The sequence below is a fragment of the Mesocricetus auratus genome, unplaced genomic scaffold (assembly GCF_017639785.1).
Source record: "Mesocricetus auratus isolate SY011 unplaced genomic scaffold, BCM_Maur_2.0 Super-Scaffold_100003, whole genome shotgun sequence".
Taxonomy (NCBI): domain Eukaryota; kingdom Metazoa; phylum Chordata; class Mammalia; order Rodentia; family Cricetidae; genus Mesocricetus; species Mesocricetus auratus.
In genome coordinates this window covers 48,046,667-48,072,915 of record NW_024429188.1, presented here as the reverse complement: position 1 = coordinate 48,072,915, position 26,249 = coordinate 48,046,667, and the positions used below count along the sequence as shown (strand labels likewise).

Genomic DNA, 26,249 nt, shown 5'->3' with positions numbered 1-26,249 from the left:
CATTTTTTATTAGCATGTGCATTTTAGTCCAACTCCCACCTTACCTGTAGAAAGTCTCGGATGTGTGTATTGGCCCTTTTGGAGTTAGGACCAGGAACTTCAAACAAGGGACACTGCTGGCCCACCACAAAAATGTCCACTAATTCTCGAATATAGTAACCCTGCCTTGTTCGAATGATCAAGAAGTCAGTCTCTGGCATCTTATGAAGATAAATTGGAGCGCGAAAAAGATTGTTCTCAAATGCCTAATGAAAGTAAGTCACACACAAAAAGAAAAGAAAGTAAATCACAGAAGTTATTTACAAAGAAACCCTTAGAAAATTCAGCCAACAATTTTGAAAAGGGAAAATAAAACTTACTACCATCTATATTCATTAGATATAAAGTCTATACAATAAAATAAGCAAATGCTATGGAATATCAAACAAGATTATTACTATTATTTTGTTTTTCGAGACAGGGTTTCTCTGTGTAGCCTTAGTTGTCTTAGAACTCATTCTGTAGATCAGGCTGGACTCCAACTCAAAGATCTGCCTGCTTCTGCCTCCTGAGTGCTGTGATTAAAGGCATGTGCCACCACTGCCTGGCTAAGATTATTTTTTTACTCACTACCTTTTAGAACTTAACAGCCAAAAAGAAAGAAAAACTTAAAAAACAAAACCAGTTATGTCAGTGAATGCTTGCAATATCAGCATTCAGGAGGCTGAAGCAGAATGATCAAGGCAAGTTCAACACCAGCCTGAGCTACGACATAAGATTGACTCTCAAAAAAAATTGAGTCAGAACAAGTCATAGTGGCATATTCCTTTAGTCCCAGCCTTTGTTAGGAAAAGCAGGACAATTAGGAATTAAAAGCCAGCCTTGACTACATAGTAAATTTGAGGTCAGTCTGGCTATGTGAGGACTCCCTCCCCCCAAAAAACAAAAAAAAATGGGGCTGGGAGATGGTTCAGCAGGTAAAGTGCTTATTGTATAACACTTGGGAGGCAGAGGCAGGCGGATCTCTGTGAGTTCGAGGCCAGCCTGGTCTACAGATAGAGTTCCAGGACAGCCTCCAAAACAATACAGAGAAACCCTGTCTTGAAAAACCAAAAAAAAAAAAAAAAAAAAAGAATCTGAGTTTGGATCCCCAGCACTCACATAAAAACCTGAGCACAGAGGCATATGCTGTAATCTCAGCGGTGACAGGGAGAGGGACAATGGAGATAAGATACTAGAAGCCTAATAGCCAACCAGTCTAAGGCAAAACTGTAAACTCAGGATCTATGAGAGATGCTATCTCAAAAAATAAGGTAGTGAGTAATAGAGAAAGACAACCAATATTGACCTCTGGCTCTGACTTCCACACATACATATGATCCCCACATAAACACAAAGATTAATTAATTAATTAAATAACCATATCAGAGGAAAAGGTGTTTTTTTTTTTTGTTTTTGGTTTTTTGAGACAGGGTTTCTCTGTGGCTTTCGAGGCTGTCCTGGAACTAGCTCTTGCAGACCAGGCTGGCCTCGAACTCAGAGATCCGCCTGCCTCTGCCTCCCAAGTGCTGGGATAAGTTATGAATCTAAAGAAAAGTATCCCCCACCACCAAAAATCCTAAGTGAGCTGGAGAGATGGTTAAGCACTTAAAGGCACTTGCTGCTCTGTCATGAGACCTGGAGTTCTAATTTTAGCACCCATATCTGTCAGCTAAGAAGAAACACCTATAACTTTAGCTACAAGTAATCAGACATGCCCTCTTCTGCCTCCACACGTGAACTCACATGTGTGCACACACAAAAAATAAAAATAAATTGTTTAAAAATCCTAATAATGGCCGGGCATTGGTGGCGCACATCTTTAATCCCAGCACTCGTGAGGCAGAGGTAGTAGGCGGATGGATCACTGTGAGTTCCAGACCAGCCTGGTCTACAGAGTGAGTTCCAGGACAGCCTCCAAGACAATACAGAGAAACCCTGTCTTGAGACAAAACAAAATCCTAATAATGGGGGTTGGAGATAGTTCAGTGGTTAAAAGTACATGATAACTCAAAACTGTCTGTAATTCCAGTTCCAGGGGATTTGATACCTTCACACAGACACAGTAACAATGTACAGAAAAAATAAAAATAAATAAATCATTGTTTAAAAAAAATTCTGATGCTAGGTAGTAGTGACACATGCTTTTAATCCCAGCACTCAGGAGGCAAAGGCAGGAGGATCTCTAAGTACCAGGCCATTCTGGTCTACAAAGTGAGTTCCAGGACAGCTAAGGCTATGCAGTGAAATCCTGTCTTGAAAAACAAAAAAACAAACAAATCTTACTAATGAAAGGGAGTGTTTTCATCACATTCTTTTGGGGGGGCGGGGATTAGAGACAGGGTTTCTTTGTATAGCTTGGTTGTCTTGGAAACCACTCTATAGATCAAGCTGGTCTTGAGTTCAGAACTGCCTACCTCTGTCTTCTATGTGCTAGGACTAAAGATACATGCCACCACCACCCAGCTGAGAAATTAAATTCTTAATGTTCACTATACATAGAATTGTAGAAGATAGCAAATAATCTTTAAATTTTTTAATTACATTTTTCATTTACTTAGTATGTGTGTATGTACATATGTGGGCACATGTGTGTTACAAAGTACATATGGAAGATAAGTAGGCAATCTGCATGAGTCAATTCTTTCTTTCCCCCATGTACAACCTAGTGTGTCATGGTGCTTTATCACAGCAATAGAAATCCTCAGATAGAAATTGGTACCAGGATCACGGATATTGTTGTGACATACCTGACTATGTGTTTTTTGGAAAATTTAAAAAGGAGTTTGTTTGTTTTTTGTTTTTTGAGACAGGGTTTCTCTGTATTGTTTTGGAGGTTGTCCTGGAACTCACTCTGTAGACCAGGCTGGTCTCGAACTCACAGAGATCCACCTACCTCTGCCTCCTGAGTGCTGGGATTAAAGGCGTGGGCCACCAACAGCCAGCTAAAAAGGAGTTTGGAATGTTAGACTGAAAAAGCCATCGAGTGCTCAGAGCTTAATCATCTGTTCTATGGAAACTTCTAGGATAATGCTGAGAACAAACAGTACAGATGATGGAAACAGCTTATGAACTTTTAGACAGAAGTTTGAGAGTCCCTCAAAGACTATCAGGACCATTCGTGTGATATTTTGAATTAAGAGCCACAAAAGTGAAATATCCTGCTCTGACCTCTGCATGCACATGCACCCACACTCCTGTGATCACACACACACACACACACACACACACACACACACACACACACACACACACACACACGCACAAAACATGCACTACAAAAAACTGTGCATGGTTGGAATACACACCTATAGTTACAGTACTTGGGAAATGGTAGGACAGGAGTTGAAGGCCAGCTTGTGCTACATAAGACTCCCACCTCAAAGGGAAAAAAAGCCAGAGTCACTGAGATGTCTTGGCAGGTCAGAATGTTAGCTACCAAACTTAAACCCGAGTTCAATCCCCAAAACCCACATGGTAGAACAAGAATTGACTCCTGCAATTGTCCTTCAACCTCCCTAACACACAGTATAAAAAACAAGAAACTATAAAAGTAGTCACAAAAGAAGAAGATGGATTGGGTAAAAAAACACCAACAAGAAACCTTGAAAAAAAATTACAAGAACATGAAAACCAACAATAATCAGAATCTGGTGAGAAGGGCTAACTAAGTGTGTGACTAAGTATTAGATCAAGTACTTTGCATACACAAGGCCCTGGGTTTAATCGTCCAGCACTACCTGCTCCCACAAACCTAGAAGGAAATGATTAAAAAAAACTTTCCAGGTGCAGAAAAGCTAGCAATAGTAACAATGGAATAAATAAATAAGACACAAGAGTAAAGGAATGTGCCAGGAGGTAGGTGGTGGCCCACGCCTTTAGTCCCAGTACTTGGGAGGCAGAGGAAGGCAGATCTCTGTGAGTTCGAAACCACCCTGGTCTACAAGAGCTAGTTCTAGGACAGCCTCCAAAGCCACAGAAGAAACCCTGTCTTGAAAAACTAAAACAAAAAGAATAAAGGAATTTTTAAGATTGTTATGGAAGTTGGGCACAGGTGGCACACTCCTTTAATCCCAGCGCTTGGGAGGCAGAGGCATGTAGATCTCTTTGAGCTTGAAGCCTGCCTCTACAGAGCAAGTTCCAGGACAGGCTTCAAAGCTACAGAAAAACCCTGTCTCAGAAAACAAACAAACAAAAGAACAAACAAACAAATAAACAAAAAAACACCAAGCCGTGTGGTGGTGGCACACACCTTTAGTCCCAGCACTCGGGAGGCAGAGGCAGGCGGATCTCTGTGAGTTCGAGACCAGCCTGGTCTACAAGAGCTAGTTCCAGGACAGCCTCCAAAGCCACAGAGAAACCTTGCCTCAAAAAACAAAAAAACAAACAAACAAAAACAAAAAAATTAAACAACAAAAACATTGCTACAGGTCACACATCTGTAATCATAGCACTTGGGAGACAAAACAAGAAAGGTTGCTACAAGTTCAAACTTGTCTATATACCAAGCCCCAGACCACTTCTAGACTACAGAGTAAGTATCTGTCTAAATAAAGAGAAAACACACACACACACACACACACACACACACACCCATAAATCAAACAATAAAAAATACCTCACTATTCCATATTCAGTCTAAAACGACATAAAAATTAGCAGAATTATTTTTTAAGAAAAAAGTTTGTATTAAATTTTAAAATTATACTAATCTTTTTGTTTTGTTGGTTTACCAGACTGGCCTCAAATTTGCAACATAGTCAAAGATGACCTTGAATTCCTGATCCCTCTGCCCTCCATGTCCAGTAGATTATACTAATCTTTTCATTTTTAAAAAATGTGTACGAGTGTTTTGCCTTCATCTATGTTTGTGCAACACATGAATAGAGTGCCCAAGGAGGCTAGAAGACACTTTAGATCCTCTGGAAGTAGAGTTACAGATGTTTTAGAGCTGCCATTTAAGTGCTGGGGAATCAAACTCAGTCCTCTAGAAAAGCAGTCAGTGTTCTTAGATGCTGAGCCATCTCTCCAAAGCCCTCCTTTTTTGAGACTGGGTCTTACTACATAGCCCTGGCTGACCTAGAACTCAATAATTAGACCAGGTTGGTCTCAAATGCTGCCTCCCAGAGTTCTGAGATTAATGGTATACACCACCACACCTACCGGATTATACTACCTATATATGATTATACTATCTATACATGAACAGTACCTCAATCAACCAAAATTGTTTCTGGGCAAACTTGCTCCTCATCTGTCAATTTCCTTAGGAGAGAATAAAGACAGGAAAGAATTCTTTACCTGTAGTAACTGGCCAGGATGGAGAGAGCCCAGGAAAGGAGATGTATGGCAATAAACAGTTTCTCCATATTTGCAATCTGGGGCTCCAGGATCTTTTCCAGGTTTCTAGGATAAACACAGAAAACTCAGACTCACAAAACAATAAATGCACATGTAATCTTCCATAAACACAGTATTTACTATTAACAAGAGACATCACTCCTTTCTCCCAAGAAATATATACGACAAAATATATGTTATTATCACACCATACCTAATTAAAGTTACATTGATGACAAATATTTCAGGGACTGGATAGATGGCTTCATGGTTAAGAGCCCTTGTTGCTCTTACAGAGGACCCAGGTTTGGTTCTCAGCACTCATATGGTGCCTTACAACCATCCAAACTTTCAGTTCCAGAGGATCCGACACACTTCTAGTTCCATCAGACACCAAGCACACATGTGGTGCACATACATGCAATGAAACACTCATACACATAAAATTAAATGAGTATTTTTAAACACACACACATACCACATATACACATTTCTTTAAGCCCAGACTCACCCGCTTATAGTAGTTTTTTATCTTGGTTGCCATGCCAACTTGCATCATTAATGGTCCATTTTCCTCACTGTATTCTGCAAGAATAAGGTCTCCATCTTTGCCTGTGAGGTCCTGAGGTGTGCGCATAAAAAACATCTCTCCACCACCTGAGGCTTGCCTCTCCTGTTCTCTCATCTGTCCAGAATAAAGACAATACAGTATATTTCCAACAGGAAGATGAACTACACATATTGATATCCAATCTGAGATAATACCAAAACATTCTTTACGATGTTATTTTTCCAATTTCATTGTGAAAACTTTCAAACATACCACTAAAATTGGAAGAGTACACTGAACATTCTTTATCTCACTACTTAAACATTTTCACTATCTGTAAATTTTCTACAGATTTTAGTAAACCAGTTTTGAAAGCTGCTATATTTAACCTTAGTATATTTATATATACCTTCTAAGAATATCTTTCTGAATAACCAAAATAAAATTTTATCATATCTGAGAAAATAAACAATTCTCTAACATAATCGAATATCCAGTATACTCTCCTAATTTGTACTTCAATTATCTTACAGAACATTTTTGTAAGCAGGATTCAATTATACCTTTGCCTTTTTTTTGATGTGTTTCAGCAGAGGCTGGACTGAGTGTGGACCTGGCTGAGATAGTGCCCCAAAGGAGTACTTTTTTAGAGGTGGTCGATGGAACTGCCGGAGTTTGATAGGTCCCATGTGGGTGGGAAAGAAGGGTTGTCGTAATTCTACTGCTGGAATTGAATGCTAAACAGGAAACATTAGAGTTAGAAGTAAACACTAACACCTTCCTAGGCAGGAATTACCCATATCCTCCATCAAAACAAAGTAGCTATTTGTACCTGGATAATATTCCCTCCGAAAGTACCTCGAAGACCCTGTTGCTTGGGATAGTAATATTCATCATTGGAGAGATTCCATGGATCTTTCACTTCTGGCTGAGACATGTTCTAATGATAGATCAAATAAGCTTTGGTTAGACAACCCTTTCTTCCTAATACCCTTCATTGTTCTTCTAAATACTATGTTCTTTTCACAAACCTGTTGTGGTTCTTCCTTGATGACTCCTGTTTTTCCTAAGAGAATTCGACTCTTCTTCAGAGATGATTCTTTCTTATTCTCCTTGGAAGGGGAATTAGAAGTAGCTTCTTCCTTTTCATCAGGGATTTCTGAGGATGCAACCAGAAAACTTTGAAATTGCTATTCCTAAATGCTCATTTTCTTTCTTTCCTCCTCTTTCTCCTCACCTTCCTCCCACCTTCTTCCTCACCCCTCTATGCAGTACTAAGGATTGAAACTAAGGTCTTACACAAGCTATGCAAGGACTCTGCCACTGAACTACATTGGCAGCCCTTTGACCTCCTTTTGCATTTTTTTTTTAGTTTTTCGAGACTGGGCTTCTCTGTGTAGCTTTGCAGGCTGTCCCGGAACTCACTTTGAGGACCAGGCTGGCCTCAAACTCACAGAAATTCACCTGTCTTTGCCTCCTAAGTGCTGGGATTAAATGTGTGTCACCACAGCCAGCCTCTTTTTGCATTATTTTTAAGATAGAGTCTCACTAAATTGACAAAGCTACCCTGGGAACATATTCTGTTGCCTAGACATTCCTTGAATAGTCTTCCTGCCTTGACATCCCAAGTAGTTGGGACACATGCCATGAGGTCTAACTAAAATTCACATTTCCCAGTGATATTTTGGGTTTCTAAGTAGCTCTCTCACTCTAAGTAGCTCTCTCACTTTAGTTGGTAATTCACTCAAATACATGCCTGGTCTTTTTTTCCAATACAGGGTTTCTATATGTACCAGCCCTAGCTGTTATAGAACTCTCTTTGTAGACCATGCTGACCTTGAATTCACAGAGATCTGCCTGCCTCTGCTTTCCAAGTGCTGGGATTAACTGTGTGTGCCACCATGCCCAGCTTACATGTCTGATCTTAAAGATACCATTTTCAACATTCCTACACGAGTTTTTCTTAAACACTCAAACAGTAGAAACTGACAGCTACAACTCTTTTCAAAAATCATTACCTAGAAGTTTTTAGGTTGGGGGGAGGGAATGGGAGGAAGGAGGCGAAACTGCAGTTGGGATGTAAAATATATGAATAAATTTAATTAATAAAAGTTTTTGTTTTTGCACTCTCTAACTTTCTTGATTTTCTTTTGCCCTTTTACATTAATACTAAGATGTCAAAGATAAATAACACTGGCTTCTCCCAGCAACATACCCAAAATCAAGTTCTCATCATTGGGATCAAGCGTCAAAACCGGAGGCTCCAAAATCCGGGGCATGGCCTGAGCATCCCAAATGATATTGTCCTCCCATCGTCCATATACCAGATCTTCATTATCAATGGGAAAAATGGAATACCAGGGTTTATCATCATCTAGTGTGGCTGCAAAACCTGGCCAAAACAAGAGAAAACAGTAACAAAATATTAAATGCTCCTTTTAGTCATGATTCTAGCAAACAGAAAAAGAATGAATATTAAGTACTCACACAGGTATTCAAAAGGAACCTACTAGATATCATGTATGTCTCACTTTGACCGAAACCATTGCTGACAAAAAATTCACTGCACTATTGTTTATAATAGTTAAAACTTACTAAGGGTCTAACTAAATAACTATGTTGAAGGGTTAGAGAGTGGCTTAGTGGTTAAGAGCACTGGCTGCTCTTCCAGAGGACCCAGGTTCAATTCCCAGCTCACACATGGTAGCTTACCACATTAACTCCAGTTCCAGGGGATCTGACATCCCCACACAAACAACTGCTGGCAAAACACCAATCCACATAAAATAAAAATAAACAAATAAAAAGCTATGGTGAGCCAGGAGATGGTGGCACATGTCTTTAATTCCAGCACTTTGGAGGTAGAGGCAGGCAGATTTCTGTGAGTTCAGGGTTAGTCTGGTCTAGAGTGAATTCCAGGACAGCCACAGCTACACAGTGAAACACCGTCTCAATAAACTATAGATACACACACACACACACACACATACACATGTGATATTAATATTTAATTATATTAGCAAATAAAGCGATTATTGATAAGAAAAACAAACTTCTAAGAACATTATGCATAAAATAAGAATACTAGCCAGGCGTTGGTGGAGCACGCCTTTAGTTCCAGCACTCAGGAGAAAGGGACAGGCAGATCTCTTTGAGTTCAAGGGAGGTCTGGTCTACAGAGTGAGTTCCAGGACAAGCTCCAAAGCTACAGAGAGAAACCCTATCTTGAAAAACCAAAAAAAGAAAAGAATACTATACACTTGGGAAACTGAGAGAAAGATCATTGACTGGCTACACACCAAGATCGTGTATCAAAAATACTATGTAACTGAGTTGGGTATGGTGGTACTCTTTTAATTCCATCACTTGAGAGAAAGAGACAAGTGGAGGCCAGCTAGGACTGCACAGTAAAAACTTTATCCGCCAAAACCAAAAATGTAAAAGAAAAACTATGCAACTAATAAAGTATTTAACTAGAACTGAAGAGAAAACCTTTTCACATGATTTTAAAAATTAAGGCATTGCACAGAAGTCACTGGGGCCTTGGGTAGTAGATTAGTGTTCACCATGGTTTATGAATGAGCTTTGGAAGCCCATTCCAAATAGAGGGATGCTCTCTCAGCCTGGACACATGGGGAAGGGCCTAGGTCCTGCCCTGGATGAAATGACAGACTCTGGAGATCCCCCCAAGAAGGGCCTCACCATCCCTGGGGAATGATATGGGGGATTGGGTGGGAGGCTGAGAGGGCTGGTGGAGGGACAAGGGAGAGGGAACTGGGATTGGCATGTGAAACATTCACGTTTATAATAAAAACATATATTGAGAAAAAAATTAAGGTATTGTTAGCCAGATGGTGGTAGAGCATGCCTTTAACCCCAGCATTTACAGGGCAGAGGTAGGTAGATCTCTGAGTTCAAGTCCAGCCTGGTCTACAGAGCTTGTTCCAAGATAGCAAGGCTATACAGAGAAACCCTGTCTCGAAAAAGCCAAAAAAATTTAAGACATTTTTGAGTTGAGTATGGTGGTATTTATGTATATACCCAGTACTCAAGAGGTAGGGGCTGAGAATACTGAGTTCCAGGACAGCCTGAGCTTTATATAGTAAGACTGTCTCAAAAAAATCAATGGTGGGGTAGGGCTTGAATTGTAAAATGAATCCAGGGTAATTGAGAAAAAAATCTGGATAATACAGAATGGTATAAAGAAAATAAAGAGCAGGGCAGTTGTGGTGCATGCCTTTAATCCAAGCACTTGGGAGGCAGAGGCAGGCAGATCTCTGTGAATTCGAGGTCACCCTGGTCTACAGAGCTAATTCCAGGATAGCCAGGGCTACAGAGAAACCTTGTCTGAAAAACCTTAAAAGAAAAAGAAAAAGAAACTAGAAATAACCAATGCAAATGCTTTAGTATATTTTCTTTTAGTCAGATATTTGTTTACACAGTTCTATGTTTTTCATTTTTACAAATGGAATATTAAATAATCTGTTTCATATCTTGTTTTCTTTCCATTTAAAAAGTTTTCTAGCCGGGCTCAGAGGTTAAGAGCACTAACTGCTCTTCCAAAGGTCCTGAGTTCAATTCCCAGCAACCACATGGTGGCTCACAACCATCTATAATGAGACCTGGTGCCCTCTTTGGGCCTGCAGACATACATGCAGGCAGAATATTGTATGTTAAATAAACAAATCTTTTTTAAAAAAAGTTTTCTGGCATTTACCTCTAATCACAGTACTCAAGAGGCTAAGGCAGAAGGATTACTTCAAGTTCAAGGCAAGCCTAGCGTCAGTCAAGGCTATAGCATAAAATCCTGCCACAAAAATCCAATAAACCAAAGTGGCTTTTTAATATCCCCCTCTGTCCTCAGTGTTGGTTAAAGGGTTATCAAGATCACCAAGAATAATTTGAGGTTGCCAAGGACTTGTTTAAAGGTGCTATCAAGTCTGACTGATAGCTCTGATATAAAGTTTCAGGCCAGTGAGAACTGTCTCAAAACACAAAAAAATCACAGTATACCATGGGTGTAGTGGCTTACACATGTGAGATTGAGGTAGGAATAGTGCAGCAAATCTGAGGCTAGCCTGGGATCCAAGACAGGCAAGACCTTGTCTCCAAAAAGATCACCACCACCACCACCGTACTTAGAAGACAGAATCAGGTGGATCTCTGTGAGTTCAAGGACAGCTTGATCTACAAAGACAGCTTGATCTACATAGCAACACTATCTTAAAAAAATAACAAAAAACAATATGTATGACACTGAACTCAAATCAGGCATGGCAAACAAACACTTGTAATAGTAGTACTTGGGAAGTCTGAATTAGGAAGATGGTGAGTTTAAGGATTAGACTAGGTACAGATTAAGAGCTTGTCTCAACATTAATTAAGTTCAACCATATACATGCAGAAAACAAAACACATCAAAAAGTTAATAACTGACAATCTCTAGAATATCAGAATTTTTCTTTTTGAACCATTTTCATGGGTTGAGAAAAAATTAAATGATAAAGTGCATTTATAAACAAAAAAATTTTTAAAAAACTAGGGATTAGATTTAAAGCATTTCACTATCCCTCAACAGCCTAAAAAACTAGAGTAACTTAAAATGGCTGAGATGAAGAACTGTGTGCTAGACACTGCTGGCATAGAAGCACACCTTGCTGAACATTGTAGGCCATGGCATTCCTAGTCATACTGGAAGGAAGCCAGCCCGCCAAACTTGCACGCTGAGGTTTTGTTCCTTTGTGCTTGACATCCTCCCCATCCCAGATGATATCATCTTCCCAATGCAGTTGTGTCACCATTAGGAAGTTTTCATCTGCCAGAAGATCAATGCCATTACTTTCTTCAAGTTTCCTTAATTTCTGTATAAATGGAAATAATAATAAATTAGTTACTGGTCAAAGTTCCCAATCCAGATCTTAAATGATTCATTAGATATCACAGGTGGTGCTTTGTCAGATTTACTGTCAAACATTTGCAATCCTAGCACTTTGGGAGACAGAAAGGAGAATTCCAGTTTTGGGGTCAGAGTCTGGGATACATAGTGGGACCATGTCTCAAAAAGCCAAGGGTTGAGCCGGGTGTTGGTGGCACACGTCTTCAGTCCCAGCACTCAGGAGGCAGAGGCAGGTGGATCTCTTTGAGTTCGAAGCCAGCCTGGTCTACAGAGCTAGTTCCAAGACGGTCTCCAAAGCTACACAGAAACCCTGTCTCGAAAAAAAAAAAGAAAAACCAAAACCAAACAAAGAAACAAACAAACAAAACCAAGGGTTGAGAATGTAGCTAGCTCAGTAGTAAGAGTACTTGCCCTGCATGTGCAAGACCCTGGGATCAATCTCCAGCACAGAAAAAAATGTTCTACTTATGCAAAGTACCTGATAAGAAAAAAAAATCTGCCTTTTCTCCAACTCTTACTTTGGAACAGCACCCATTTCAAAAACAGAAGAATCATTAGAATAAGGCTTATTTACATGATGATATTACTACTATGCAAATCTTCTAATAAAGATTCTACCCAAGAACTTCTCAGCTGAGAAGGTAGTAAAAATTATAGAACTCCAAGCACACTGTTGCTTACCGTCATCATTTTGCATTTTATTGCAGGTTCATGTTCAGTCTTCCTCATTTTGAAGCCGTAGTCAAACCCACTGCCATCTTCAGGGACACCTAGCATATCATACCACAGCCGAGCAGGTCCATAACGCCATTCTGCCACTCTTGGTTTAGTATCCATTACTTTATCTGTATCTCCAGTTGACTGGGAAAACTTAGACTCCACAGGAGCCATCATTGTGATCTGTAACAGAGTCAAAGATGTAGAGGTGGGGCTTCCCTATTCCAGATAACCAAAAGCTAAAGAAAATTAACAATCATAAGGTAACTTAGAGGAACCACAAGGATGATTCTGGAACAGGAATTTTTACCTGGAGTTAGAATATGAAAAAGATAGAGGTATATCATGGCATGATCTGTCCATGAGTCATAGCTTTATATAGCAATGTATCACCATCTACCCTGCCCTGCCCCACCAAATATTCCTCTGTTACAACAGGAAAGGTGAGACCGAGACCACTGCATTTAATTGATAATTAACAAAGAACTCTTTTTTTTTTGGTTTTTCGAGATAAAGTTTCTTTATGTATTCCTGGCTGTCCTGGAACTTACTTTATTTACCAGGCTGGCTCTGACCTCACAGAGATCCACTTGCCTCTGCCTTAAAAGTGCTGGGATTAAAGGCATATGCTACCAAGCCCAGCTAGCAAAGAACTCTTTTGGGGGGGGATTTTTTCGAGACAGGGTTTCTCTGTGACTTTGGAGGCTGTCCTGGAACTCGCTTGGTAGTCCAGGCTGGTCTCGAACTCACAGAGATCTGCCTGCCTCTGCCTCCCGAGTGCTGGGATTAAAGGCGTGCGCCACCAACGCCCGGCAGCAAAGAACTCTTAATGCTAAAGTGTTAGTTCCAACTTTGACACAAGGTAGAGAGCTTTCTACATGCCCCCATGTCTACTTTGCCTACTTCATCATCAGAGAGACATTGCTCTGGAGGTGGAGGTGGAGCATAGTCATAGTTCCACAGAGATTTCTGGTTGACTTCCAATTCTACTGAGCACTCTTCCTCCTGGATCTGCTCTTCCTGAATAGGCTCACGGTGCTTCTTTTTCCTCTTTCTCCGAGCACTCCTCCAAACAGATGGGACATTCTTCCCTGGTCCAAAAAGACGTAAAAAGCGTAACACCTAGAACATAGAACATACTATTATATCAGAGATTTGGTGTCTGAAAAACTCTCAAGTGATCTATTTAATTGCAGGGGAGAAAATGAAGGAGTGCTAGGTTCAGACCATGAAAGTATTGTCCCTCAGTAAGACAATTGCTTTTTTTCCCTTTTCTTTTTCATGTGGTACTACACTTTGAACCTAGGGAGTTGTACTCTATCAATGAGTTACATTCCTAGTGCTTAGCTTTGTTTTACTCTTGTTTTCTGAGACAGTGTTTTTACTATGTAGCCTTGGCCTGGAACTCTATTTAGAACAGCCTGTCCTCAAACTCAAGAGATCCACTTGCCACTGCCTGGGTTTAAAGGCATACACCACCATGCCTGGCTAATCTTTAGCTTTTAAGACAGGGTCTCACTAAGATGCCCAGTTGTTCTTCAACTCAATCTGAAGCCCAGGAAGCCTTGAACTTATGGTCCTCCTTCCTTAGCTCCCCTAGTAACTGGGGTCATACATTTATACTACTAGGTCTGATCTGACGGTTTGAAAGACACTGGCCCCTATAGTCATATATTTGGATGTTGTGTTCCCAGTTAGTGGACTTATCTGAAGGATTAAGGGGTGTGGCCTTATAGAGGTGTGTCACTGGGGGTGGGCGTTGAGGTTTCAAAAGCCCAGGCCAGGCCTGGTCTCATTCTTTCTCTGACTGAAGATCTGGATTTAAGCTCTCAGCTAGGTGGCATGCCTGCCACTGTGCTTCCCTGTCATGATGTGCATGGATTAACCCTCTGAAACTGTAAGCAAGCCCCCAATTCAATGCTTTCTTTTAAGTTGTGTTGATCATGTGTCTCTTCATAGCAATAGAACAATAAGATACTTGGTTTACTTTTTATTCTAATGGGAAACTTAAAAGTATTTTATTTTATTTATTCATGTATTTGTGGGGGGGTGCATGCACGCACGCAGATGTACATGCCATAATACATGTGTGGATGTCAAAGGACAAATCTCAGGAGTTGGTTCTCTCCAACCAATTTGTGGGGTCCAGGGAGCAAACTCAGACCCTCAGTCATGCATGCAAGTTCCTTTACCCAATGGGCCATCTCACCAGCCACTAACAGGACAATTTTGTTTTTTTGAGACAGGGTCTCTCTACATAGCCTTGGCTGTTCTGGAATTCACTATGTAGACCAAGCTGGCCTTGAACTCACAGCAATACACCACCACGCCTGGCAACTGAACAATTTTTAATGCAAACATTCTAAGCCACATTTCCTATGAATACATACAACTTCAAAATATTATCTAATACAGTATAAAAAGTTCCTATACAAACAATTATCTGTCACTGAATAAGGACATTATTAAATCTCATGCACTGTATATTCAGCATTATAACAACAGAACTTGGAATCTGGAAGAAGTCAGTTGTCATTATGGACATTCTCCACACAAAGTACCTTTCCAGGCCTAAATTCTGGAAAAAGTTCTGTGACACTTGGCAACAGCTTGGTGGCATCATGCTGCATAATCCCAGCCAATGGTAGAGTCAGCTTTCCATCCTTAGATTCTGCCTGTGCTGCTTCCTGTGGTCCCATCTCAGATTCTGAGTCAGAGGAACTACTGAAGTCCACTTTCTCTGAGGCCAAAGAGGAAGGGGCAATGATGGAGGGCAAGATGATGCCTTCTCCATCTTCAGACACTGCAACAAGGAAAAAAAAACCCTTTGGCATGTAACTGTGAACACATTTCCTCAAATTCAGCCAACATCCCCTTCTAAGCTAATATGCATGGCTCTATGGCAGGGGATATAGTCCCAAGCACCCAGATTACTAGTATGCAGCCCAAAAACTCATCCAGCTTATTATTTCCCACCATCCCCAACTCACCTTGGACCTGGTACCCTAGGGTTGTGATGAAAGAAAACAAACACTATTACTACATTTACTACTTTCCATAAATGACCAATGTTGTGCTCAGTAACAAAATTTAATATAATATACAATACTTCACATTAATCAGGCCCTGTTCAGTTCAGTTCAGGGATCTATAAGATGTAGAATTGTAAAGCCCATAGAATAACAAAAAATAAATTCCACACACAAAGTTAAATAACATTTACCTTGCAAACTGAAGGAAATAGTCACAAAACCAACTGGAGGAATTCAGGTTAACATAAGCCTGAAAATATGGAAGACTGCCAGGAGGTGGCAGAGCATACTTTTAATCTTAGCAGAGGCAGAGGCAGAGGCAGAGGCAGGTGGATCTCTGAGTTCGAGGCCAGCCTGGTCTACAGAGCTAGTTCCAGGACAGTCAGGGACACACAGTGAAACCCTGTCTCAAAAAACAAACAAAACAAAACAACAAAAAAGGTAGAAGACCAAAGCTGGGCATGGTGGCATGTACCATTGATCCCAGCACTAAGGAAGCAGAGGCAAGCAAATCTCAGTGAATTCAAGGCCAACCTGGTTTACAAGGAGTTCTAGACCAGCCAGGGATGCACAGTGAGGTACTGTTTCAAAAATAAAGGTACTATTCTTCCCTTGTTGTCTGACCTATGGTAGCATTATTACTGTGACAGGGATAAAAGCAGTGAGACAACAATTCAAGATCTTATCAATCTCTGAAATCTCTGAATGTAAGTAATGCTACATTCCAGAGGTTGTTTAAAACAGGGTTCTATTACAGAGCCTTAGCTAGCCTCAAACTAGTAGTCATCCTCCTGCTTTCAGAGTATTGGGAATATAGGCATACGCTACCATGCCCAGATTAAAAGTTTTTAAAAAATATATATTTTCAAAATATGAGTATATATAAATTAATTACATCAGAAAGTCTTGGGGGAAGCTAGGTGGTAGTGGCACAGGCCTTTAATCTCAGGAAGCAGAGGCAGGTGGACCTCTGTGAGTTCTAGGCCAGCCTGGTCTACAGAATGAGTTCCAGGACAGACAGGGCTATGCAGAGAAATCCTGTATCAGGAACAAAAATGTAAATTAAGTCTTGAGGGAACAAAAAAAGGGGTTGCTTGTGGTGATTATCATGCTTGTACAAATAAAGCCTGTCTGAAGGTCAGAGAATGGAGTTTGCTAACTAGCTAACCATGAAAGTCTGGAGGTCTGTACAGACAGACAGGAAGTGAGATGGCTGAGCAGAGAGAGGATATAAAGGGGCAGAAACAGGAACTTGCTTCTCCTGTCTGCTGAGATGCTAAGGAAGTAAGGTGTGGTTGTGGCTTGCTCCTTCTTCTCTCTGATCTCTCAGTATTTTCCTCTATATCTGACTCTGGATTTTTATTATTTAGACCAATTAAGGACTCCATTTACAGTAGCCCACACATGTAATCCCAGCACTAAGAAAGCAGAAACAGAAAGACTGCTACAGGTTTGAAGGCAGCCTGGCTATTATACAGAGTTCTAGGGAGAGGCTTCATAGTAAAACCTTGTGACAAAAAAAATTCTTGGGAAACTCAACAAAAATTCCTGTGTTCTATTCCAAATCTTCTGAATCAAACACTCCATATAACCAGGTATCTGTATTTTACTTTTTACAAGATTCTAGGTAAATGTGATGGGCAGCCTAATTTGAGAAGCACTGTGTTAAATTATTATTTATTGACTGTGTGCTACTGAACATTTTAAAAGGAAAATTTCTATTCAATATCAGTATTTGACACCATATGATTTTTTTCTAGAAGTACCATCCTTTTCTAAGAGTTTTTATAAAAGTCCCTTAAGCATGCCAAAAGCCTGGTTTAATGAATATAAACTCATTCTTAAAAGTAGACAGTCGTTACTTACCACCAGTAAGACCATCTTGATCTTTCTCTTTCTTCACTGGTCCAGGCGGTGGAGGTGGGGGAGGCATCAACTTGCAATCAATATCTTCACAATCAGCATCATAGTCATCTTCATCATAATCTGCTAAAAATCAAGGTAATCTCAATATGAAGAATTCTATACAATACCTTTGAGCACCCTTCAAATCTCAAGAATTTAAAGCACTGCAGAAGTACCATGCACCCATTAAGAACACACAGAAGAGTCTTCTCTGTGTGTGTGTGTGTGTGTGTGTGTGTGTGTGTGTGTGTGTGTGTGTGTGTGCTCGGGAGACAGATGTAGATAGCTCTCATAAAAGAACCCAAAACATTAAAAAAATACACAGAATATGTAACTTCTGCCTTCAGAAAGATATGGTATAGTCAAATGTTCATCTCTCACATAGGGTATGAGAGCTCCCAGGAACTATGTGAAACCTTTTGATCCACTACTCCTTTTCCTGATCATACTGGGTTTTGTTTTCCACTTTGTTCAATTTCCTAATTGAATACTCTAAAATTAAAAAACAAGACAAAAAACCTGGATTTTCCTTACAGTTCCATTTGAAACATTTTTCCTGTCTATATTTTGGCAGTGGATCATTCTTTTCAGTGCTTTTTAAAATACTATCTTCTTTTTCTCTTTTCAGTGATTTTTAACTATTGGCAGTACTCAATAGTTGGTCCTGGGGGCTGGAGAGTTGGCTTAGAGGTTAAGAGCACACTGACTGCTCTTCTAGAGGTCCCAGCAACAACATGGTGGCTCACAACCATCTGCGATGAGATCTGTGATCTCTTCTGGTGTGCAAGCATAGGCAGAACACTATATAAATAAACACTTTAAAAAATAGTTGGCCCTTAATAACAATTTTTTTTTTGGTTTTTCCAGTCAAGGTTTCTTGGGTAGTCCTGGAACTTACTCTGTAAACCAGTGTTGCCTTGAACTCAGAGATCTGCTTGCCTCTGCCTTCTGAGATTAAAATGCTGGGATTAAAGGTATGCTACCACACCTGGCTAAAGATTAGTTACGTACTTTATGTATATGGGCACTTTGTCTGCATGTACATCTGTATACCAGAAGAAAGCATTGGTTCCCATTATAGATGATTGTGAGCTGCCATGTGGGTGCTGAGAATTGAACCTGGGTTCTTGAGAAGAGCAGCGAGTGCTCTTAACAACTGAGTCATCTCTCCAGCCACCATATTTTGTTTTGACAGAAGGTCTCATGCAACCTAAGTATTGGGATTACAGTCACATACTATCTCACTGGTCCAAATATTCTTTTGTTCTACATATTTCCCCTTTTTTGTTGTTGCTGTTTTTTTTGAGACAGGGTTTCTCTGTATAGCTTTTGGAGGCTGTCCTGGAACTCACTCTATAGACCAGGCTAGCCTCGAACTCACATAGATCCATTTGCCTCTGCCTCCCAAGTGCTATATTTCCCTTCTCAACAATCATCCTTACCAGCCAATATGATGGAACATGTCTGTAATCCCAGCACTTCCAAATTAGAGGCTGAATGATTAGGTGTTGAAGGCTGGTCTACATTATATGACATCCTGCATCAAAACAGTAACAAAAAGCCTCCAAGGAGCTGGCAAGATGGCCCAGTGGGTAAAGGCACCTACCACCAATCCTAACAACCCAAGTTTGATCCCCAGGACCCCAAGAGAGGGGAGAACTGATTCCTTCAAGCTGTCCTCTGGCTTGTTTGTTGGGACACATGCTTCCAACATACAAAATAAATAAATTTAATTTTAAAAACAAACAAAAGTAGAGCCTGGACCAATGCCCCAGCAGAAAAAAAATCAAATTTGTTCTTGCAGAAGTCCCAAGACTCCAGTTCCAGGGGGATCTGAAATAGTCTTCTGACCTCCAACTGTAATTGAAAAAATGCCTAGAAGAGAAGTCACATCATACAAGACTTACACAGGAGGTTTATTAGGAGAAGGGGCAGAAAAAGGGGCAGGGGTGGGGAGCAGAGACTGGTCCTTGGGGATAAGAGTTGTGAAAGAGAGGGAGAAGGAGAGAGAAAGATGGGAGGTGGGCAGGACCTTTTTAAAAGAGACCATAGTGAATGTGCACAGGTGGTGCTCTTAGTGGCTGCAGCTAAAGGTATATCCGGTCAGAACCCCAGGCCAGTACAGATGCCTGAACACCAAGGGAACCAGGCACACACCCACAAAAATACAAATATCTTTTTTTTTGGTTTTACGAGACAGGGTTTCTCTGTATTATTTTGGAGGCTGTCGGTCCAGCCTAGCCTCGAACTCACAGAGATCCGCCTGCCTCTACCTCCCAAGTGCTGGGATTAAAGGCGTGCACTACCACCACTCGGCTAATACAAATATCTTTTAAAGATATAGTAAAGACATGAGAATTGTAGAGATGACTCAGCGATTAACAGCACTGGCTACTCTTCTTTCAGATAACCTGAATTTTGAATTTTGATTTCCAGAACTCACATGGTGGCTCACAACCACCTGTAACTTCAGTTCCAGCACATTTAATTGGCATCTGTGGACAATGCACAGACAAACATACAGGCAAAACACCACTACACATAAAAGTCGCCATGAGTCAATAGGACAGCTCTCTGGATAAAGGAGTCTGCTGCACAAGCTTGGCCTGCGTGAGTTCAATCCCTAGGGCCCATGTAGAGATGGAAGGAAATAACCAAATCTACAAAGCTGTCTCTGACCTCTACGCATGTGCTGTGGTACACACACAAAATAATAATCACCCTTATTAATCCTTTTTTTTTTTTTGAGACCAGGTCTCTATATATATCACTGGCTGTCCTGGAACTTTCTATGTAGACAAGGCTACCCTCAAATTTAGAAATCCATTTACCTTCTCTTCCTCCCACCCTACTAATTTAAATACAAATATAGATATTTTGCCCCGATTTACCTTATTTCTACAATTCTACCACATCTTGGCTGCCCAAAGAAAACTTTCCAGTCAGATTACCAACTCTTTTTTTTTGGGTGGGGGGGTTTCGAGACAGGGTTTCTCTGTAGCTTTGGAAGCTGTCCTGGAACTCACTTTGTAGACCAGGCTGGCCTCCAACTCATAGAGATCTGCCTGCCTCTGCCTCCCGAGTGCTGGGATTAAAGGCGTGCGCCTCCAACGCCTGGCCACCAACTCTTTTTTTTTGTTTAGTAGATGATTTCCCATCATGTGACCACCAACTTCAATTCACAAAAAGCATTAACCATTTTATTAACTATAGAAGAAAACTGGGGGATTACTATACATGACAAATTCAAGTGGCAGATAATAAATGAAATATGGAGTTGGGATTTCAACCTTTAGTATTCTTACCCAGAAATCTATTCTTTCCATTCTACCACACTATTTAACAATCACGTTGGCTAGCAACTCTTTATGACATCAAATCTCAAATAACGCATACAAACAGAAGCTACAAAAATTGTTTAGGCCGGGCGGTGGTGGCGCACGCCTTTAATCCCAGCACTCAGGAGGCAGAGGCAGGTGGATCTCTGTGAGTTCGAGGCCAGCCTGGTCTACAGAGCGAGTTCCAGGACAGCCTCCAAAGCCACAAAGAAACCCTGTTTCGGAAAACAGAGAGAGAGAGAGAGAGAGAGAGAGAGAGAGAGAGAGAGAGAGAGAGAGAGAGAGAGAGAGAGAGAGAGAGAGAGAAATCACCTGAGTGACAAAGAGGTTGCAAGCTCCCCATTGTCTGCTGATATCTTCTGCTTTCATCTTCTGCCACCTCATTGATGTCTGAATAGTCCACAGCATCTTCTCTACTCCTAATCCATCCTATGGATAAAAAGGAGATATCTCAAGAAAACCCACATAATTCTCAATTCCTTAGAGAATTCCCACTTAAAAATACATGTACAATAGCTAGCCTCCTCCCATGACCCACAATGTATTCCCAATGGCCCACACTTCACCTTCATCATTTACCAAGGCACCATCAGTCCCAGCCAATTCTTCATTTGCCGTGAGCTCAGTGATCAGGCTGCCCAGTCCCAAAGCCCCCAAGCCTGCAAGATGCTTCTTACACTCCTGAAAAAGGCACAGCACGAGAGTCGAAAGTTACAACTGAACTTGAAGGTTCTACACAAGGTTTATTTCCCTCGCTCATAACGAAGTCACAAATCCATTTGACAAGTGATTCCACAATTTGCTCAAAGGAACATCGTACTGCAAAAACTGTACAGGAAATGTAAACTCCGTATTGACCGGATCCAAACAACACAGGTTCCATCCATAGTTCTGGCTTCGGGGCCATTCCAGATCAACGACAGCCAGAAAAACAGGGTTCCAAGAATCTTCAAAAAGGTTTTCATACAGTAACGGGTCTGATAACTTCACTAGGTTTAACTTATTTTTCCCACTAGGCAAACAGAATGTTACCTTCAAACCAAACACCTGTGCATCGGTAACTGGCACTTAACCGTTTTCCTCTTTTCTCCCTATCGTTTCTCACAGTTGAGCGCGCGCGCTCTCCCTCCACTACTCGTCAAACCACGGGAAGGGATCCTCTGCGCCCTCACAGCAGGCTTTAGCACCGATTCCCACACAGCTTCCCCTCTTCACCTGTTCTCCCGAGCCCCACCACCCTTCGCCTCAAGCCCACGCCTCACATCATCCAAGACGCTTTCGCCCTCCAGCTGCCCTGCTCCATTGATGTTGCCGAACAGGAACCCGGTTAGAGAAAATGGGCCTCCTCCAGAGGAATCTTCATCGCTGTCCGTGTCTGACATGATGGCGGCAGACCTGCTGGCACCCGTTGCGGGCAACAGCATAGCCCAGCCTGGCCCCATCGGCCGGAAACAAGTACGTCAGTCGCACGGTAGTGACTTGCCCAGCTCTCTGACCCTACCAGATACTACCGGAAGTTGAAAAAAAAAACAGGAAAGACCGGACTGTCGTTCGAGAGCGGAGGTTCTGGAATACTACTTCACTAACGGTTTTTGATTGGTCTACCCAAGATCAGGAGGCTGGGAAATGGAAGGTGATTGGTCAAAGGAAGCGTTCTGTCCCGCCCACAGACTGCGCGGGAACGTTCGGGTTGCTAGGGCAAGAGAGGCAGATTTTCCTCCAATAAGAAAGAAGTTCTGAGGTCACACGACCTATGCCCCCTGAAAACTGCGGGTCACGGGCTACAATGCACGGAAGTAAGGATTTGAACAGGATCTTCCGGTTTGTGCCGGTCCCCGAGGGAATGTTGCTATCAATTGTGCCAGAGGTAGGAACACTACTTACTTGTTTTGACTGTACATTTCCCCCATAGCAAAGGGTGACGCTTAGTCCAGCACTTGGGGGGCTGAACCCAGAGGATCCTTATGAATTAAATAAATAAATAAATAAATAAATAAGCTTAGTAAAACAGGCAACCTGCACTTCGATAGTCACAACCGTTAACATGTTCATAGTTTAAAAAAATTATTCTTGCCGGGCGTTGGTGGCGCACGCCTTTAATCCCAGCACTCGGGAGGCAGAGGCAGGCGGATCTCTGTGAGTTCGAGGCCAGCCTGGTCTACAAAGTGAGTTCCAGGACAGCCTCCAAAGCCACAGAGAAACCCTGTCTCGAAAAACCAAAAAAAAAATATTCTTCCGGGCGGTGGTGTCGCACACCTTTCTTTTTCATAGTTATACAAAATTACTCTGCGGGACGTTTGTAGCACACGCCTTTAATCCCAGCACTTGGGAGGCAGAGGCAGGTGGATCTCTGTGAGTTCCAGGCCTGCCTGGTGTACAGAGTGAGTTCCAGGACAGTGTCCAAAACAATACAAAAAACCCTGTCTCAAAAAACAAAAAAAAAGAAAGAAAGAAAATTATTTATTCTTATTGTATGCACATTGGTTCTTTTACCTTCATGTATATCTATGTGAGGGTATGGTATCCCCTGGAACTGGGGTTACAGATAGTTGTGTGCTACCATGTGGGTGCTGGGAATTGAACCTGTGCCCTTTAGAAGAGCAGCCAGTGCTCTTAACGGCTGAGCCATCTCTCCAGCCCCAAGGTTTTGTTTTTTAGAGTATTGGTGGGCAAAACCCTAGGGTTGATCCCCAGCACCAAAATAAATAAATATTTAAAAGCTGGGAAAGAAATGAGAAACAAAGAGGCGGAGTACTTGCCAGCATGGGTGAGTTCTAGGACCTAGGTTCAATTCCCAGTACTTAAAAAAATAGCTTTTGCCAGGCGGTGGTGGTGCACACCTTTAATTCCAGTACTCGGGAGGCAGAGGCAGGCGGATCCTTGTGAGTTAAGACCAGCCTGGTCTACAAGAGCTAGTTCCAGTCTCAAAACAGAAAAACAAACAAAACAACAAGGAAACGTGTACAAAAGAAGCTAAGTAGGTACCTTGAAAAAAATCCTAGATTTGGAAACATAGATGCTTCAATTCCAACAAGTCTAGAAATTTAAATGTTAACTATATGATAAGTACATGGACTTGATTCTATAAAGTCATAAGAGTGGTATGATAATTAACACAAACACACACAACAGAGTTATTTTTGGAGGCATATGCCATCATGGTGGTCTGAAACATAAAATGTATGTCTAATTTTGTGTGTCACGCACGTGCCACAGTAAGAGTGGGTCCTGGGGATGGAACTCAGGTTGGGTTGGTGGCAGGTGTCTTTTATCCAATGAGGCATCTTGCTGGTTGAAGATGTCTATTTTTAGAAGTGAAGAACAAATATGTACTTAAATTTTTTTAGACAGGGTCTAGATGGAACTTATTATGTATACCAGGCTGGTCTTGACTTATGAGACACACCTAACTCAGCTACCTATACCCAGAAAAATAAAGGTTATTTATTTACTTATTTTTTGTTTTTCGAGACAGGGTTTCTCTGCATAGCTCTGGCTGTCCTGGAACTCCCTCTGTAAACCATGCTGGCCTTGAACTCACAGAGATCTGCCTGCTTCTGCCTCCCCAGTGCTGGGACTAAAGGTGTGCATCACCAATGCGGGGTTATACTGTGCCTTCTTAATAGCCAGTAAAATATGAAACCTGGATCAATTTGAAGACATTTTCAGTAAAATTTTACCAGGGCTGGAGAGATGTTTGAGTGGTTGCTATTCTTCCAGAGGAACTGACTTCAGTTCCCAGTACTCACATCAGGAGGCTCACAACTGCCCGTAATTCCAACTCCAGGGACATCAACATCTCTGGCCTCCATGGACAACTGCATTCCACTTGCCTGGTCTACAGAGCAAGTGCCAGGATAGGCTTCAGAGTTACACAGAGAAACCCTGTCTCGGGAGAAAAAGAAGGTACAGTATGCTGATTGGTGGTAGCACATGCTTTTAACTCCAGCATTCAGGAGGCAGGTCCTGGTGGATCTCTGTGAGTTTGAGGCCAGCCAGGTCTACAGAGTGAGTTCCAGGACAGCCTCCAAAACAATACAGAGAAGCTGTGTCTCGAAAAACCAAACAAAGTAAAAAAGGCACAGTATCAGATTGTCTCAATATGGATAATGCTAATTTGATTGATTATGTAGGGTGATTGCCAGATCATCTTCTTTAACTTAATCATTAACTTAATCATTTATGGGTAATCCCTTGACATGATGTAAATAACCCAATTATCATCACACTTCCATTGTTTTGGTATTTGATAGGAAGAGTGTGAAATAAAAGGGTAGTTTTTCCTCTTGTTGTAAACACAGGGTCTTTGCTATGTAAACCTGGAATTCATAGCAATCCTTCTGCCTCAGCCTCCCAAATGCTAGGATTATATGCATGTGCCATCACACAAAACTGGCTTTTCTAACTTTTTTTTTTTCCAGACACAGTGTTTTCTCTGTATAACAGCCCAGGCTGTCCTGGAAGTTGCTTTGTAGACCAGGCTGGCCTCAAACTCATAGAGATCCACCTGCTTTTGCCTCCTGAGTGCTGGGGTTAAAAGCATGTGCCACCACTGCCTGGCCCTGACTTTTTTTCAGACATTCTCACTATGTAGCCCTGGCTGACCTGGAACTCCTAGAAATGTCCTGTCTCTGCCTCCCAAGTGCTGGGATTAAAAGCACCTCCCCACCCAGTTTCTGACTCCTAAATGCTTTCTGTATTTACTAACTGAATTTATTGGTAGAGTAACCTTCCATTAGTTACTACTTTCCTTGTATTTTTCTTTAATGTTTTATAGCCTAGCACAACAATATTATTAATTTTGATACTCCAATTATCACAAATTTATCTATTGAAAATCACTTTACTGGTGGGAAGGGGGAGGGAAAGGGAGAGGGACGTGAGATTGACATGTGAAGAAACCTTGTTTCTAATTTGAATTTAAATTTAAAAATAAAATTTTTGTAATATAAAAAAAGAAAATCACTTTACTCCATTCTGTTGCTCTTCTGCACAAGATGTTCCAGGTTTTCTCTCTTGTCCTGAACCTAATACCTATGTCTACAAGGAATTCTGTTCCTGGTTTTCTTTTCTTTTTTAAAAATAATTTATTTTTAGATTCTCTGGAACTGGAGCTACAGACACTTGTGAGCTTCCATGTGGGTGCTGAGAGTTGAATCTGGGTCCTCTGGAAGAGCAGCCAGTGTTCTTAACTATTGAGCCATCTTTCCAGCCCCATGTTCCTGTTTTTTCTTAGTGAGCCATGGTGTTTGGAAACCACTTTGTCTTTTTTTCCTACTTAATATATTGACCAAAAAATCAGGGCATGGAAACACAAGTCTTTAATCCCAGTACTCAGAAGGCAGAATCAGGCAGATCTCTGTGAGTTTGAGGCCAGCCTGGCCTACATAGCAAGTATTAGGACAGCCAGGACTATATGGTGAGACTCTATCTCAAAATAACACAAAATGATG

General features: G+C 41.3%; 1 protein-coding gene across 1 annotated transcript in view; it reads right to left on the bottom strand.

Annotated features, from left to right (window-relative positions):
* Positions 1–22,235, bottom strand: part of Taf1 (TATA-box binding protein associated factor 1) — a gene marked incomplete at its 3' end in the record, with an annotated part of 70,332 nt that extends 48,097 nt beyond the window's left edge. Inside the window, 15 exon segments of the mRNA NM_001281569.1 lie at positions 45–245; positions 5,320–5,424; positions 5,870–6,043; positions 6,472–6,645; positions 6,741–6,848; positions 6,940–7,067; positions 8,124–8,300; positions 11,562–11,769; positions 12,486–12,704; positions 13,425–13,643; positions 15,083–15,261; positions 17,420–17,542; positions 21,109–21,225; positions 21,363–21,477; positions 22,059–22,235. Of these exon segments, the coding sequence (NP_001268498.1) occupies positions 45–245; positions 5,320–5,424; positions 5,870–6,043; positions 6,472–6,645; positions 6,741–6,848; positions 6,940–7,067; positions 8,124–8,300; positions 11,562–11,769; positions 12,486–12,704; positions 13,425–13,643; positions 15,083–15,261; positions 17,420–17,542; positions 21,109–21,225; positions 21,363–21,477; positions 22,059–22,220 (2,409 nt within the window). The 5' untranslated portion in view covers positions 22,221–22,235.
* Between the last annotated feature and the right edge of the window lie 4,014 nt (positions 22,236–26,249).